The sequence below is a fragment of the Podarcis pityusensis genome, assembly GCF_964106645.2.
Source record: "Podarcis pityusensis genome assembly, chromosome: 3".
Lineage (NCBI taxonomy): Eukaryota > Metazoa > Chordata > Lepidosauria > Squamata > Lacertidae > Podarcis > Podarcis pityusensis.
In genome coordinates, this window is record NC_138026.1 from 4,767,475 (window position 1) to 4,785,577 (window position 18,103).

Consider the following 18,103-nt stretch of genomic DNA (forward strand, 5'->3'; position numbering starts at 1 on the left):
GGATCACAATAACTTCAAAATAAACAACTTATATCAAACAAAGCAACATTAAACAATCCATCAGAATCTAATAGTAAACAGTAAAATTAAACGCCAGCAAATAAAAATTAAACAGTTTACACTAATCAACCACAATAAAGAATTACCAATCTATAATCAATAAAAATAACAGCAAATCACAATGCATAAAATACCACAAAGCATACAAAACCATGTAAAAGGGTCAAATTGAGAAACAAGGACAGGCAAATTATAAAACTATTAAAACTTCTCTCTTCTCAGCTGCTGCTGCGGCTGCTGTTCTCAAACTCATGGTCTGGGAAACACCATTGCATGACGAGGAACCGAAAGTCTCCCCGCACAGTTCTTCCTCTGTAGCAGCTGTAGTAGTAATAATAGTCTCCTGGATGTGGATATTTGAGAAAAAAAATGAAAAAGTGCTGGTACTGTGTACCGCTGAGTACTGTCTGAAAAAAAGCACTGGTTCTGGGCACCTATTATCTATATCTATATATCTGTATCTATCTCATGTATAAAACCATTACAGTTCCACAATTTAGGGGCTGCCACAGAGAAGGCCCTCTCCTGGAGTGCCATTACCAACTTAAGGGTGGTTACCTTAATACCTGAGAAGGCTACTAGGGATAGATGGAGTCTTGCAGATATTTGGGGCCTAAGGCACCTGAGGCTTTAAACCACCTTGAGTTGGACCCAGAAACAATTCTGGCAACCAAATTGGGAAATACCATGCAGAGTTATTTGAACTTTGTACTACAAACCATTTCCGACAGATTATAGCCTCAGTGGCTATTTTTATACCTTTTAAACAATATGCGCGGGGGGGGGGGGGACAGTTAGAAATAATAATAAAAAGTGTTCCGAAACCATATAAACGTGAGTCATAATTTCATGACATTTCCATCCTTGCCATGACTTAGTGCTGCTTTGGTTACAAGCCTATATATCCCACAGAATATTGCCTCCCTGTTGTTGTTTTTTTTGTTTTTTTTTTTGAAGAGCAGCATATAAAAATAACAATAATTGTAAAGTCTGAGACAGGAGACTTTTGTGAAGTCCTCCTTTCAGTGAGCTTGACATGGGCAAGGGCAAGTTTTTGCCATGTCATTCTGTTGTAACCCAAAGGAGTATAAACATTCAGCCTCTCTCTCTCATTATCACTCGTCCGCAGACTGCTGCAAGGCTGGCCAACACAGATCCATCTTCCTTCACAACCATGAGGATCAAATTCCCCATACTTGCCATTTTCTTGGAGGTGGTCATTATAATTTTATTTGGAGTATTTGTAAAATATGACACAGTGGACAGGAGACAAGTATACCCACGTGAGTGTTTTCTATTTGTTACCTTTGTATACTGCCCGTCTCATCAAGTTCTTGAAGAAGCCTGCTTTGTTGGTTCGTAAACTTGCTTTCTGGTACAGCGAGGTGCTATTTGCATTGCTGCACCATGGTGCACAAGTACAGACTAATGTTGGAGAGCTTCTTGGTTTGTCTCCTGGTGAGCATGTTGCACACCTTAAACTAGTAGCATATCAAATGGCCGTAAAGGTGCTGAAGGCTCTATCTCACTTCTGCTGCACATTGCTTCTAGAAAGCAGACTTTTGTGGTGATAATGTGAGACTCCTGTTCCTGCTGCACCCATCAAAGTTGTCATTTAAAGTTTTGTTTCTGTTTAGGTCTCACTCCATCTAACCGCTTTGCAGAATTTGGGAATTCAAAGTGTCTTAGGCCTTGTGCATCTGAAATCTTCTGGCTTCAGAGACGACACAGAGGATTCTCATTTACCATTTTGAACTCCTATCTCGTTTTCCTGCCCGCTCTCACACCCCAAGGGCTGAATGCTAGATTAAAACAGCCAGGCAATATAGGAATGACTATCTTCTAACCCTTTGGCTTGAATACTTTTCCTCCTGAAACTACGAAGTCACTGGGTTTGGGGGCTTTAACTGATGCTGAAAGAAACTTACTGTCCTTTAGCCAGGCATAGCTTTTGTCATGTTACTGCAGTTCATCATCTATTCTGCAGAAGCCTTTAAATAGGATTCAGTAGATATGCATTCAATTGAGTTAATTTTAAGAATGGTCTGTCCCATAAACAATTAAACCAGGATTAATTTGCTAAAGTGTCTGTTTATTTAAGGTGGCATAAAATAAGTGTTATTACAAAGGTACCAAGTACTCATGTAGCGCTCAGCCATTTCACAAGTTATAATATGTAAACTTGTTTAATTAATTAATTACAATTAATCAATTCCTCAGCTCTGTTTGAAAAGTTTTGGAGACCACATACCCTTACGTAAGGTCACAAACAGCCGTGGAAGGATCAGGTCCCCCACTCCTATCCTCAAAAAGAAAATACCGTATTTTTCACTCTATAAGACGCACCAGACCACAAGACGCACCTAGTTTTTGGAGGAGGAAAACAAGAAAAAAAATATTCTGAATCTCAGAAGCCAGAACAGCAAGAGGGATCGCTGCGCAGTGAAAGCAGCAATCCCTCTTGCTGTTCTGGCTTCTGGGATAGCTGCACAGCCTGCATTTGCTCCATAAGACGCACACACATTTCCCCTTACTTTTTAGGAAGGAAAAAGTGAGTCTTATAGAGCAAAAAATACAGTAGGTGGAATTTTAAACATATCAACGCAACTGTTATTTTTAAAAATATATCTGTTAATTCTTTTTATAAAATATATTGCAATATATTCCCAGAAATATGCACCTTGTTACACTCCTGAGTTTGGGAATTTATTTTCCATATTTGAGAATATTCTACCCATGTGCCTGTTGCTTGTCGAGGACCCCATAGCCACCCTCAGATAAAGACACAATTCACACAGAATTTTTGTTAAAGGTTTTGGGCATAATTTTTGGACGCAACTTTATTGATTACAGCATGTGAGTGGTTGCTTAGGCATTGGTTTGCGACTATCTGTTCCAGCCTAGAGGTAGGAACAAAACTGACATCCGCAAGCCTGCGAAAGTCAGTAAGGGAAAACATTTTGGGGAGAGCATAGAGCCGGGCGCCAGGCTCTCACCTCTCCCCAAATGCTCCCAGGGGCTCTTGCGTGGCCCTAGCCCCTTGACAGGGGTTTGGACAAGAGCATGGTGAGCACCTGGATTTAATGGAATATCCTTGCAGCAGCAGCATTGGAGGGGCAGGCACAGCCAACCATACCCCCTCCACCAATGCCTAACCGCAACCTTACAAGTTGTGATGATTTGCTACGCAGTAGGCAAAAACCAAATGGGGCCAGCCAATCAGCCAAATGGCAAAATTCCTACCAGGCCCCTGCCCCAAAAGCAGATGACCCCATGACAGGCATAGCAAGGTCAATGCGAACAGCCCTAAATATAAGGAGGGTGGGCGGGTGATCCAATGCGTGCAGCGAAAAGAGGAAGCTCAACGCTGAGTGCAGGGAATAAATAGCCCCTCATCAGTCAATCATAAAATTGCTACACAAATTCTCTCCAACGACTGAGGGGTTCCCAATCAGAATCGTAGCCCTCTATACTAACCCGCCTAGCAACAGAGGGATGTCTTGGTTGCCCCCACTGCAACACGTGCTCTCCAGGAAGGAGAACCCGCTTTCTCAGAAATGATTGACTGCACTTGTTTTAAAAATATGCTCTGTGGGAAAAGAGAGGGTTCTTCATGGTGGGTAACTGGGAATAAGTTGCCATTATTAGCTTTCAATTTATGCAACCCATCATAGGCCCAACACATTGTCTTCCTTTTCCTTCCAGTCTTTCAGGATGTTCATGTGATGATATTTGTTGGGTTTGGTTTCCTGATGACTTTCCTGAAGAAATATGGCTTCAGCAGTGTTGGCATAAACTTCCTTGTTGCAGCCTTGGGTCTCCAGTGGGGCATCCTGCTGCAAGGATTCTGGCATATGCACTCAAATGAAATCCACATCAACATTGGCAGGTAAGGGGGGCATCCTGAGAAGCCCCTGTCACTTAACAGACACCACTGTCACTGGAAAGCCCACAGGAATTCATAAAAGAGTCCCGTGGCTCCTTAAAGGCTGAAAATAGGATTGTGCTGTAAGCTTTTGCAAACTCGAAAACTAAAGCTCACTTCATCCGATCAGGTGTCCATGCTTAAACCAATGCTGTCTCCCACATCAACTTGCCCAAACGTTAAGATCTGCTGTAGAAGCCTGTCCCTGTCCCATCAGAGGCAAGGCATGCGGGGGGAAAGGAGAAGGTGAGCCCCCCCCAAAAAACACTGTTGCTGCTTACTCTTATCTTTGGGGCATGAAGTGAAACTGAAGAATAAAAAATGCAAAAACAAAAACATTCTCCCATTCTCCTGTTTGTTTAATATCCCTCTGATATTGTATAGGACAACTCTGGTATTTTAACTATTTTTGTTGCCTTGCTGTTGTCTTTGCTGTTTTGTAGTTATTTTCTTTTTAATAAATTTCACTTATGTGCATTATCAAAGGCAGTAGAGCAATACCCTAAATAAATAAACGTGCCAAAATAAAACACGAGTTTATGCATCTGATGAAGAGGGTTCTACATGAATAAACTTTGTGTTGGAATACATTTGTTAGGCTTTAAGGCACCACAAGACTCTTGGGATTCTTTCCTATCCATGCCCCTCCCTGACAGAAGGCTCTTGGGAAGTGGCTGGAAAACCCTCTGCCCAGTTTCATGGCCCTCTGAAAATAAGGAGATGGGTCAGTCCAACACTTCTGGGAGGTGATTCTGAGCTATGCAGCCTCTTTTCCATGCTTCTGGGAACTGCCAGAATGGTGGCCGAATGCACAATCTGGCCAATGAGCCAAACGTGCATCCAGGAATTGGTGATCTAAAATCAGGCTTACCTTGGATTTGAAGGCTGAATGTAATGTTGGTTTCTAGAAAGTAGTCATGCTGGGTGTTATATTGGGGTGGATGAGTTGAATAATGTTTATATTCCCTTCTTTTCTTTTCCCTTCATTTCCTCTGGATTTTTAACATTTAGTTTGGACAAAAAAATAAAATAAAATCAGGCTTACCCATGCATCCTCTTTTTGAAGTTTCAATGCGACTTCCAAAGCCATCTTTACCCATCTGGTACTAGAACTGAATTTTATGCAGAAATAAAATCAAGCAAAAATTGATTTCAATAGAACTGCTTAGTTACTATCATTTCCCCATAGTGCTGGAGAAACCCAGCCAGATGGGCGGGGCATTATTATTATTATTATTATTATTATTATTATCATTATCACAACCACCCTCCCAATAGCATTGTCAAGTATATTGTAAAAGTCATGAAGTCAATAAATGAGACTTTTACACTTATATGAAAGTGTAAAATGAAGCAAATACAGTTAAAATGAGTTTCACTTGGAGCATATATTTTAACACAATTCGTAGAGCCTCTCCAGGTTATTGCAGTTTTCATGCAAAACTACACAGCTCATAGTCAGCTGCTGCAATGAATTAATGTATCTTCCCTCAAGGTGGTGCTCTTGCAAATGAGTTCTTTGCATCTTTGCTCAGCGCATTTTCCCAGTGTCAAAATGCAGAGGGTTATCGTTTAACGAAATACAATTTGCCGCCAGCAGCTCCACTGCTATAAATGTCATAGGCACCTATTAGTGACAGGTCTGCCCGTGACATTGCTACTGGCAAGTGGCAAAACCTCATCTCTCATGCGCACACCGTTTCCAACACTTTCCTGCTGCAATGTTGTGATGTGCATTTCCCATGAATGCAAAAAGCTGGATGCATTTCCGCTCCCCACTTTTTACCTGAGACAAAGGAAACAGAAGACAAACTCAGCCAGGCACTCTCCTGGTCTTTTTCCTGCCATGGTCCCAGAAAGGAATTTGTAAGAGGATTGAACCAAAGGGGAAATGTGAGGTTAAAGTACATTTTTGTAGGGTAAGGCCTCGGAGTCTCAATTCAGTGATCAATTCAATAAACATCAGGCTATTTTTTCAAATTAATTGCATTTATTCCTTCAAATGGTTTGGGTCCAAACTAGACGTTCTAAGGCATACACTCACCCTTGCCTTTTCTCCCTCTCCTCTCCTTCTTACACAGAATAGGAAGGGACAATGGTTCTCCCTGACATTAGCAGCCAACATTGTGAGCTGCAAGTGCAAGGAGATGCCCTAACAATGATGTCTGGTTGTGATGTTTTATAAAGAAGAAAAAGATGGACAAGAAACACTGAGTGGGGGCAGTCATGTGGTACTTTTAATATCTGGGTTGGCCCTCAGGGTGTTAACACCGTATATTGTTCCTAGTACTGTTGTTGTTTTAGAGTTTACCTGGAGGCCATTTTTTATTTTTTTGAAGCACTAGGAGCTGTTGGGCCCTGCTCCGGAATCTGCTCCTGATGCAGACTGGGCGTACATTGTGCACTAGAAGACCATGACTGCTTGTTCTTCAAACAAAAAATGGCCTTAAACTTAAGTGCACTAACCATGAAGGGTGTAACTGGTAGCTGAGATCTTTCATACAGTCCCAGTACAGCTTTCAAAGCCACATCTGCTTAGGCATAGGATAGCATCATCATGCCACTTCATCCTGGTCTCTGAACCCTCATACATCTATGACATCATACCTGACTTTGGTTTTTATTCTCCCTGTTCCCTTCCCATTGAAAGCATGATCAATGCAGACTTCAGCACAGCAGCTGTCCTGATTTCCTTTGGAGCTGTCCTGGGAAGAACAAGTCCAATCCAGATGCTGATCATGGCCATTTTTGAAATCACCATCTTTGCCTGCAACGAACACCTCGTCGTGTCAGTATTACAGGTAGGAATTTTCTGTGACATATATGAAGCGAGAAAAGTTGTTCACTTACCATATTTTTCGCTCCATAAGACACACTTTTCCCCTCCTAAAAAGTAAGGGGAAATGTGTGTGCGTCTTATGGAGCGAATGGAGGCAGGTGGCTCTGCTCAGCGCTCCCTTTAAAGAGCCGTGTGGAGTGTGTGTGCGACTCTTGCTGGCTTTTCCCCAAGGAGGGAGAAGGGACTGACGGGCTGCCCTCTGTCCCTTCCCACACCTCCCAGAAAAGCCAGCAAGAGCCGCTGCCAGGCTCTGCTCAGGGCTCCCTTGTAAGGGCTCCCTTTCGTCCCTCATCCTGCTTTGCTGGGAAGCCAGCAGAAGAAGAGGCGCTGCGCAGCTATCGCTCTTGCTCTGCTGGCTTCTCAGTGAAGCAGGAGGAGGGACGGAAGGGTTTAAAGCAAGAAAAGTGAGAGCCGCTTACATGCTCTGCGCAGAATATTTTTTTTCTTGCTTTCCCCCTCTAAAAACTAGCTGCGTCTTATGGTTGGGTGCGTCTTATGGAGCGAAAAATACTGTATATTCTGCCCATACTTTATAGTGGAAACATATCCTATCTCTGTTTAGTTTGATGTGCCTCAAGGCTTTGTGCTTACACTTGTTCTGTTTCATCTTCGCTGAAGCTTAATTCATCCAGTAGTGTCTAGTAGGGTGGGGTGACTCCAGGGTCAGGAAGGCAGTTCCACCCCAACACATCAGCTGCCCCTGAATTCAAGAAGAACAGCAACATTTGACCGCCATTTAATGATCGCTCCTTCAGGGACCTTGCATTGATGCTGCCATGCCAAAAGATCCCCTGCAATCTGTCCTTTAAAGAGAGAGAGAGAATATAATGAATAATGAATGTTTAAAATGATTTGAAATAGTGTTGCATGGAAAACCCCTCTGGAAGGCAGTCCTGAGAGCTGACATTCTTGCCACGCTCACTTTTACATTTTGATCCTGTCCACTTTCACATGGCTGAAATCACACCATGCAGGCAAAAGCACAGCCCTGCACCTTGCATGTGCCAATGTTGACCTGGCTTGCTAGGGCTGGCAAAACACACTTCCTCTTTAGAAAGAAAATGGTGCATTTTCCTCACCCATCTCTATCTGCCCATCAGTTTCTAACTCCAAGAGCCTGATATAGTAGAAGTAATAGTAATAAACCTAACAGCTGTTTCTCCTCCAGCTTTAGGAGAGAGGAGTAGAGGGATGCATCTCAACAAGCCAACCAACGTCCCCATCTCAACCCTCCTCTTCTACGTAGCCACCAGACATTGTCTATGGACAAGGAGGGAGGGAGGGAGCCTTGCATACTTGTGCACTGGCACCAGAAACTTGAAATGAAAAGGATTCGTTTGGAAGATTCCCACGTATTCACAGTCATAGTTATCTGAAGTTTTCACCCTCTTATGATGGCAGTTGTTGCTTGGCTTTAAGACAGCAGTTCAGCATACTACATGGTTAGGATTAACAATTAATTGTTACAACTAATTATGCTGTTTTGCAGGCCACTGATACTGGTGCATCCATGACTATTCATGCTTTTGGAGCCTATTTTGGGCTGGCAGTAGCTCGGGTCATATACCGCCCTGCTTTGAAAAATGGACATAAAAATGAAGGTTCTGTTTACAATTCCGACATGTTTGCTATGATTGGTGAGTAGGAGGCTTCTTTCTGTTATGACTCAATTTTCATGATACTGTGGAGAAGAAACATATCATACCATGAGGGTGGCCAACAAAAGCTTTTTTCAAAAGCTATTTATCATATGATGCCTTGCCTGGCATTACTGCATGGTCAAGGGTTCTGAACCAGTTATGCCAGGAGACTCAGGTAATTGGGTCTGTATGAAAGAACCATGAGGGCCTGATGCCACAGACATTAGGGGCTTTTAATTCCAGCTTTTGGATTGATAGAAACAGTTGTCTCACTTCTCCAAGGGATGTGGAATTGTGAAATGTTTCTAAGGTATACAGCTGTACTAAGTCACCAAGTGATCTGGATGAAGTCCTAAGTGCTGCCCTGACACAATTTGCCAGGCATGATGGAACACCAGTATTGGTGTACCAGTTCAGGTGGTCACATTGGACCAAGCGTATGATAATTGGAGGGAAGAAAAGTATAGGAAGGTTCCATTCCCAGAATCACTGGTTAAGAGGATCAGGCAATAGAGGATGGGGAAGATCTCTCCCTGAGACTTTTGGGAGTCATCAGAGTTTTCTTTTCTTTTCTTTTTTTTTAATTTTTTTTTTATTTAAGATTTTCTTGATTTACAAAGGTATGTGCAATGTTTCTCTCTCTCATAACTTCTTTTTTTTTTTTACAAATCGGTTTCATTTGTTGAGACATTAGGAAGGATAGGGGGGAAGAGGTGGAGGGGAAAAAAGATGAGTGCGGTTGGGGTTGGGTGGTGATGTTTCTATTTTACTTTATATATGTGGGGTTTTGTGTCAGCACTGCTTGTGCAAGTTCTCTGCTGTTCACTTGTGTTCCTTTGGTGGTGAGAGAAGTTGGGGTTGGCCTAGGGTGTGGCTGTTCATTTGTGGTTGGCTGTGGTGGTCTTTGTTTTCATGTGTGAGTGGGGTGGGTGGGTGTTTTGGATCAGGCTAGCCATATTGATTTGTATGCTGTTGGTGGATTTTTGTCGTTGTCTTGTTGGGCTGTGTATGTGATAAAGGGGAGCCATACTGGGAGTCATCAGAGTTGAGAATACAGGGAGCTATCTGGGTCTGACCAGCTTCCAATGTCCTTCAAAGAAGACCAGAGGAGATTAATTAATGACATCCTGCATTTTTTTGTTATATTTATATAGGTACCCTTTTCCTCTGGCTGTTTTGGCCCAGTTTTAACTCAGCAATTGCAGCAACAGCAGATGCCCAGCAAAGAGCGATCATCAACACATACTTTGCTTTGGCAGCTGGCACACTCACAGCATTTGCCACCTCTATCCTGGTGGAAGGCAGAGGCAAACTTGACATGGTAAGCTTTGTCTTGAGCACGATGCATATCCATCACAGTTAACAACCACTCATTTATGTCGGGTTTTCTCATTTCTCTACTCTCTAAATTCAGTTCACCACATTCCCACATCTGTTTACAATTCAAGAAAGTCATCACAAAAATTCATCAGCATTTGGATTCTCTTAATACACAGATTTTTGTATGCAATTTTGCTTATTATGCACAATTCTTTACAAGCTAATATGATGGTTTTTAACACTTTCCCCCAATATATGCATTTTGCACATATGTTTTTGGCTGGAGGACTGCATCACAAAATTTGGAGAACCAAATTTCTTCCTTATCACTAGTATGGATTCAGTTGGGTTTCTCAGAATGTCAGTATACAGTTGTTGCCTCAGAGCCACCCAAATCAGGGATTGTTTTGTTTTGGCTAGAATGAATTTTTATAGACTTCATAAAGGTTTATGTCTTCTGGGGCTGTTCCTATCTGACACACTTTGCAGAACATGTTGGCAATCGCCTTTTTAAAAACATACCAGATTTTTACAAGATAGGACAAATCCAGATTAAATGGGGCAGGGAGACGATACAGACTGGGATTTTGCTGTCAATGCCATCATGTGGACACTTTGAAAAACCTGTGTCCACAAGGAGCACTCATCCTACAATAAACATCCATCAGGAAGACCCTTTGTTAAAAAGGTAATTAATTTTATGTAGGGATTGCAAAATGTGTCCATTTTGCTTTCTTTCCATTTCTCATTTTTACACTCTTAAATTCAGTTCTCCGCATTTCCAAATCACTTTGTAATATATATTTTTTAGTCCTCATGAAAATTCACCAGCATTTTAATGCAATTTTCTCCCAATATACACATTTTTGTTTGCAATTTTGTCTTATTACTCATTTTGCAAAGCAATTTCCTCTAATGTGATGCATTTCCTATGCCATTTTCACTAATGTATTCATTTGTATGCACATTTTTGTGTATTTCTGTACACATCACTTGAATAAAGAACTGTAGTTCAAAATTCAGAGAAGTGCAAACTTTCCGAAGGATGGCTGTTTCTAGTCACATATTTTCTTACAAATGCAAACTGGATCTAATTTCTCCTCCACCTCTAGTTTTAAGTCACCAGCTACAGTGAAAAGACCAATTTGTGGGGCTAGTGGTATGGGTGAGGGAAAGAGGATAACTCTGTGAACTACTTCCAGCCAGAATGCAATTCTGGTTAGCCTGCTGGTCACATATAATTTCTGCACTACAGGCAACTCCCCACTTACACAAAGGTTGCGGTCTGGGCCCCTGCACTCTTAAGTGAAATGTGCCCCTGGTCACGTGAGGATGCCAAGTCCGGCTTTAGCACAATTCTTTTTGCAACTGCTTTTCAAAACCATCTTTGCAAATTCCTTTGCAACTATCATGCACTACTAGTCAATTACAGGAAAGGCAAATGGTCTCTTGGTTTTATTGGTGTGATATAACATGTCAATATGTTGTGCCCCACACAGGTGCACATTCAAAATGCTACCTTGGCAGGAGGAGTTGCTGTGGGTTCCTGTGCTGACCTGAACATCTTACCTTTTGGTGCAATGTTAATTGGCAGCACAGCTGGATTCATCTCAGTTGCTGGATTCAAATACTTGACGGTGAGTGCTACTTCGTTCTTTTTAGATTTGTCCTACCTTTGATAAGGTAGGGACGCAGGTGGCGCTGTGGGTAAAACCTCAGCGCCTAGGACTTGCCGATCGTATGGTTGGCGGTTCGAATCCCCGCGGCAGGGTGAGCTCCCGTCTTTCGGTCCCAGCTCCTGCCCACCTAGCAGTTCGAAAGCACACTTAAGTGCAAGTAGATAAATAGGTACCGCTTTATAGCGGGAAGGTAAACGGCGTTTCCGTGTGCTGCGCTGGAGCTGGCTTGCCAGAGCAGCTTCGTCACGCTGGTCACATGACCCGGAAGTGTCTCCGGACAGCGCTGGCCCCCGGCCTCTTAAGTGAGATGGGCGCACAACCCTAGAGTCGGACACGACTGGCCCGCACGGGCAGGGGTACCTTTACCTTTACCTTTGATAAGAGAATTTGCACACTGCACTGAGTGGGCCGAAATCCAAGCTATGCTTGTTAGTTTACTTAACAGTTATTGCCGTGGCTCAAGTTGCCAGGATTCTGCCCCTTTCTGAGTGTGTTTTCAAAGCCAATCAAAGGGAGTAATGGGAAATTTCAATATAATCCTGACTTATTCTGGTATCTAGATAAATTTCCCTTGGTACATCAGGGCCTGCCGCAATTAAAGATTATGGTTGCTGTTGAGTGAATGTCCCATTCCATTGCCTTCAAGCAGGCCGGCTTCTCTCCTGAGCATCACACCATTCAGCACCTGGCGGCAATGGGAGTTCATGCCTCTGTCTGGTGCCCTTACACAATTTGAGCTCTCTCACATTCTTTCGAATGGCTGAAGACACTTTTTGTCAGACTGATTTCCACATTTGGAGCAGGAAAGAAAAAAGTTCCCCCGGTCATACTGGGAATTTGCCTTATTGCCAACATAGAGGTGTTCAACTGTTTTTTCTTACCATATGGGGAGACTTGTCCCGTCGGGTGGCAAGGAAAATTGTGTTGGCTTCTGAGTCAGTAGTCTTACTAAAGCCAGAAACAGCTTCCCATTCCACCATTACTCCTCCCTTGCATGGTCACAGCCTCAAATTCAGTTGTCCAAAGATGTTACTATGTTGTATCCTATCTAGGGAAATATTTTTGAGATTATTAATAAATCACAGAATGGGAAGGGACCTCAAGAGTCATCTAGTCTGACCCCCTGCAATGCAGGAATCTCAGCTAAAGCATCCATGACAGATGGCCATCCAGCCTCTGATTAAAAACTTCCAAGGAAGGAGAGTCCACAGCCTCCCGAGGGAGACCTTTCCAAAATGTAGATTATACTGCAGGATAAAATGGTGTCATTTTATGTTGTGCAAAGTTGCTCTTCGATCATGTAAGACAACCTGTGAAAATAAGGAAGAACAACATCCTTTCTAGATACCCTGTTTTACAGTGACTTGGAAATAACCTTTTGTTTCCTTACAGCCTTTCTTTGCCTCAAAGCTGAAGATTCAAGACACCTGTGGAGTCCATAACCTGCATGGCTTACCTGGCCTTTTGGGAGGCATTGCAAGTATCATTGCAGCTGCTTTACAAGTCGAGAACAAGTGAGTTGCATAGAATCAGGTCGTATCTGCTAGTAAAATAACATGCTTTAATTGGTTGCAAACTAAGTTTTGACAGGTGACAAAAATGGCCAAACTAAGAATGTATGAAATGTTGCTTTTAGATTGCCTTCTTGGGATGCAGTCGCTTTGCAGTGTGAGCAGTGTTAGAGCACAGATCTAATCTAGAGCATAGATTCGAATCATAGAATTGTAGAGTCGGAAGGGAACCCCAGGGTCATCTAGTCCAACCCCCTGCAATGCAGGAATCTCAACAGACCACAAGGCCAGCATAGTATAGAAGAACAGAATGTTTCAGTTCCACTTTCTCTCATTTTCTCATTTCCCCCCAATCTTAAGATCTGCTCTCTACATTCCACGTCGCTTTTCAATTTACTTGTTTTAAAGTCCTTATGAAAATTGCCCAGAACTTTATAATGTGTTTTTCTCTCTTTGTATATTCTTGCAAGCAATTTTCTCTTACATACTGTATTTCATGTTATTTTCACCAGTATATGAATTCTTATGTGCACTTTCTCCTAATATATTATTTGGCTGGAGAACTTTGAAATGTAAATTTAACATTGAGCCTCCTCCTTCCAGTCCTGAAGGCAGGGGCATTGGAGAAGTCAAGAGGACGACACTGGCAGCTAGGGGACCACTGAATATTGGACTGTCACATTATTTTTAAAAAAGCTACATGTGTTTTATGTCCCAAAGAACACACCTAACAAATTCCACTCATCGTGGGTGAAGGTGATGCAATATGTATTTTATCTCCTCATCCTACAGTTTATCGAGTGGTATGCAGGCTGCTGCTCTGGGATGCTCCATTGCAATTGCTTTGATAGGAGGAGCTTTTACAGGTCAGTAAAATACAGACCCTTATTGGCGCCGTCTCAGGCTGCTTTCAGACGGGTGTTTGTTGTGGGACGGGTGCACCCCCTTTATCTGTTTAACAACATTAATATGTTGATCGGTTGTAATAAAACCTCTAAGCAGTTTGCAAGAAGTGTTGAAACGATTAATAAAAACAGTTAAAGACCACTAAAAATATTTAAGGAGAAAGAAGAATAAAAGTAAAAAACGCTAAAACGTGTCTGCTTCTATGTGTCTGGATAGGTTTGAAAGATGTTTGAAACAGGTGCTGAAAGAGTGCGTGGAAAACCCAAGGTTTGGGGTTTTTTTGAAAAACAACAACAAACATATTTACAATATTAAACCACAATCTGGAAACCTCCTTACAAGTGTGTCTGTTTTACTGTGTAGAACCTAGTGTGAAATATAATTGCACTAGCAAGAAAACAGAAGACCCCTCAACATTCTATTGCTTCAAGTTGAATTAAAATACACAAAGCTAATGTTAAGCCTAAATTTTACTTTGGGGGGCACAAATCGATGAGATAATAGACTAATGAGGTTTCTGTGGCATTTCTCCAATATTCCGTCTTACTTATTGTTATAGACAATCTGTTATGGGATGTTTTTAACTACGGCTGTGTTTCCCCCCCTCCCCCTCCCCAATGCAGGGTTGATTCTACATTTGCCTTTCTGGGAGCAACCACCTGATCAGAACTGCTATGATGACTCCGTGTATTGGGAGGTAGGACAGAATAATACAACCGAGTGCATAAAAATAGCATTTTTCTTTCATGGTATCAGCACGATTAGATAGCCAGTGCCAATATCTCTTTCTGGTCCATCCTTCCAATTTCTTAATAAATGGCTCCACTTTGCAGCGCTCTTTTCCAGATCACATTTGCCTAATTGGGATTTCCAGGGCATAGAAGGATGTGCTGTGAGCTGTGCTGTAGTTTCTTCAACCCAGAGTTTTAGAAATATCACAGGATAGTTCCCCCCACCTTTTATTGTTAGACTTTATTGTGCAGGGATTGTTTGATTTTCAATTAGTTTTTATTAAAGTATTTTTAAAAACAGATAAAGGGGAAGATCTCCACTGCTGTCTCCACTTTCAATTTCTAGACTAGCTGAACTTTAGTGTGAAGCCTGGTGTTCTGCTTTTGAGAGCCATTACTGCATTCCTAAGTTAACCATGGGGAAACTTTTCGTGTTACAATTATAACAGTATTTTCCATTACCCTGTTCTCTATTAACCTCCCATAGAGCTCCTTTGTATCCTTTCTCTGGACTCCATAGTGTAGGCACCAGCCCATCAGAACCCCATAGCTCACCCACCCCCTGCTTTGCCCTTGTTTTCCCACCCCACAGGTCTCTCTGAATTCCCTTTCCTCCCTCGGCACCTTAGAGAGCATAGCAGTCTCTCTGCACCCCAGCCATCGCCTTAAACCTCTTCATCTTTCTGACCTCACAGTTCTCTCTGCAACCAGTTCTCAGTCATTTTCCTTTTCCTCTTCAGCCTTTCCCTCTCAGAGCTAAAATGCACATCACTAGTAAATGCATGGTCACATTTAACATATGGGGTTTTTTTGTTTTGTTTTTAAAACAGCAGCAAATGGCAGATTCAGAACAGCAGAATGTTCATCACTGTGAAGCTGTGATTTTTTAAGCAATATTTTTAAATTGGTTTCACTCCCGTTTTTAATGGACTTGGACAGGCAACTGATGTTCTTTCCACAAATGTGCAAGTTAACTGGTATCTCTTGCTGAAGATTCAGTAAAAAGACATGTCCCCATAGACAGGTAGAAAAGGACCACATCTTTTGAATTTCTCAAGGGAGGCTTAAAACGTTAGGCAGAAGACTGCCTTTGACCCACTTTTAAAGGAAGAACTCTTCTGCATGTTACCTTGTACAGCAGGAAACTGACAGAAATGGCAAATCGCGTTTTTAAAAAATGGGATTATCCCTGTACAAGGAGTTTGAAGAATGCAGCTAAATCCCTCTGCAAGTTGTTTGCTGACTTTGAATTGGGTTTGTCTTTTGAAGTGAACTCACTGTTGGAAACTAGTAGAAGTCTGGAGGCAGTGGATTAAAATCCCAGCTCTGGAACTTTCTGAATAGATCAACCATCTATCATTGCTGCAACCATCCAGTTTACAGTCTTCAGCACTAGCTAACCTGCATAAAAACATAACAGTCTGATCTTGTTTATCACAATGGTTTAAGGGATTACAAAAAAGATATTGAACTCGCTTTAGATTTTGGTATGTGTGGTGTAACTTCCTTCGGCTACCAACTAAATTCTGTCTACTCAAACATCTTGTCTGGTTTCCTTCTAGGTTCCCCTTGAAGAGCCATCATACGAGAGCAGTTTTCATTTACCCAGAGAGCCACAGCAAGCTCAGCACTGAAGCACAGAAGGAACTATACATATTTAGCTATTTTCCCAAAGGTGTTTTCTGTTTCTGGTGAAATAACTGGACCATGCATTGTTTTTTTCAGTTTATATCTGCTTTAATTTACTGCAAAAATAAAACCAGAGCAAAATGTTTTTCTGGACTAGTATTAATATTATGCACATTCACGCATTACAGCACTACCCACTCAACGCTTGTGTTTCTAATGTATTCAGAACCTGGCAGCAAAATAATTTGAGAGAATGCTTACTGATAAAATAAATACGCAAAGTGACAAGTGACTTCACACCCAAGCTGCAATCTACTGGAGTTGATCAGACAGACCCTAAAATGAAACCAGATGCTATAATTTAGTGCCTCTTTTCATAGATACTGCATTTAACTCAACTCTTTCCACCATAACAAAGGTAAAGGTAAAGGGATCCCTGACCATTAGGTCCAGTTGCGGACGACACTGGGGTTGCGGTGCTCAACTTGTTTTATTAGCCGAGGGAGCCGGCGTACAGCTTCTGGGTCATGTGGCCAGCCGCTTCTGGCAAACCAGAGCAGCGGACAGAAACGGCATTTACCTTCCCGCCGGAGCGGTACCTATTTATCTACTTGCACTTTGACATGCTTTCAAACTGCTAGGTTGGCAGGAGCAGGGACCGAGCAACGGGAGCTCACCCCGTCACGGGGATTCGAACTGTCGACCTTCTGATCAGCAAGCGCTAGGCTCTGTGGTTTAACCCACAGCACCACCCACGTCCCTTCCACCATAATATTGGTAGTTAAATTTTAAAATCCTAATCTGGGCATCAGTTGCATAAAATAAACAGTAGCTATTGATTATGATGGTACTGAGTAAAAGGAAATAATACCACTGTAGTCAAAGAAACTGAAATACAAGCAGTACAATTTATTTAAGACCATGGAAAGCATTCAAACCATGGAAAGCATTACTTGTGACTAGTGCTTTTTTCCTTGTTGTTGTTTAGTCGTTTAGTCGTGTCTGACTCTCTGTGACCCCATGGACCAGAGCACGCCAGGCACGTCTGACTCTCTGTGACCCCCTGGACCAGAGCACGCCAGGCACTCCTGTCTTCCACTTCTTCCTGCAGTTTGGTCAAACTCATGCTGGTAGCTTCGAGAACACTGTCCAACCATCTCGTCCTCTGCTGTCCCCTTCTCCTTGTGCCCTCCATCTTTCCCATCATCAGGGTCTTTTCCAGGGAGTCTTCTCTTCTCATGAAGTGGCCAAAGTATTGGAGCCTCAGCTTCAGGATCTGTCCTTCCAGTAAGCACTCAGGGCTGATTTCCTTCAGAATGGATAGGTTTGATCTTGCAGTCCATGGGGCTCCCAAGAGTCTCCCCCAGCACCACAATTCAAAAGCATCAATTCTCCAGCGATCAGCCTTCAGCTTTTTTCCTACATATATATATAAAGGTGCCAGTGCTGTGTACCACGGAGCTCTGCCAGAAAAAAGCACTGTTTGTTACATAGGTTGCACACCACTCCCAAACTCTGCTGATCATTAGCAAGATTCCAGCTGGGTTTCGGGAGCTTAGCCAGGGTCGTGTTTCTGTAGGGAATCAAGACATGGCAGAGACTGGCTTGTCTTTAAGAAATTTGGTTTATTTTACACATATTTCAGTGGAGGACTGCTGCATTTTCAGCACTGCTTGTTCCCCACCGCAGTGCAGTACTGGACTCCAAGATATCTCTGTGCCTCTGTCCTAGTCTGCCTTCAGCCAGCCCCCAATATGGTTCTGACCTTCCACCCCCTCATGCAGTTCTGGCCCCTTCTTTTCTTCTTCTCAAAAGCCCTTGCTCAAACCTCAGTTTTAAAAGGACACCTTTCTTCCTGGGGAG

At 42.5% G+C, this 18,103-nt stretch overlaps 1 protein-coding gene across 1 annotated transcript; it reads left to right on the forward strand.

Annotated features, from left to right (window-relative positions):
- Positions 1-1,168: 1,168 nt before the first annotated feature.
- RHAG (Rh associated glycoprotein) lies at positions 1,169-16,385 on the forward strand. Its single transcript, XM_080999224.1, has 10 exons — positions 1,169-1,343; positions 3,766-3,949; positions 6,636-6,786; positions 8,314-8,461; positions 9,619-9,785; positions 11,284-11,421; positions 12,856-12,977; positions 13,767-13,840; positions 14,504-14,577; positions 16,174-16,385. The coding sequence occupies exons 1-10, from the start codon at positions 1,235-1,237 to the stop codon at positions 16,243-16,245; spliced, it is 1,239 nt and encodes a 412-aa protein (XP_080855350.1). The 5' UTR covers positions 1,169-1,234; the 3' UTR covers positions 16,246-16,385.
- Positions 16,386-18,103: the final 1,718 nt, after the last annotated feature.

Bases quoted from the DNA above. Each gene is read 5' to 3' on its own strand.
- RHAG (XM_080999224.1), top strand. From the start codon at position 1,235: ATGAGGATCAAATTCCCCATACTTGCCATTTTCTTGGAGGTGGTCATT. The intron at 9,786-11,283 runs GTAAGCTTTGTC...TGCCCCACACAG, and splicing joins GCAGAGGCAAACTTGACATG to GTGCACATTCAAAATGCTAC. The intron at 14,578-16,173 runs GTAGGACAGAAT...GTTTCCTTCTAG, and splicing joins ATGACTCCGTGTATTGGGAG to GTTCCCCTTGAAGAGCCATC.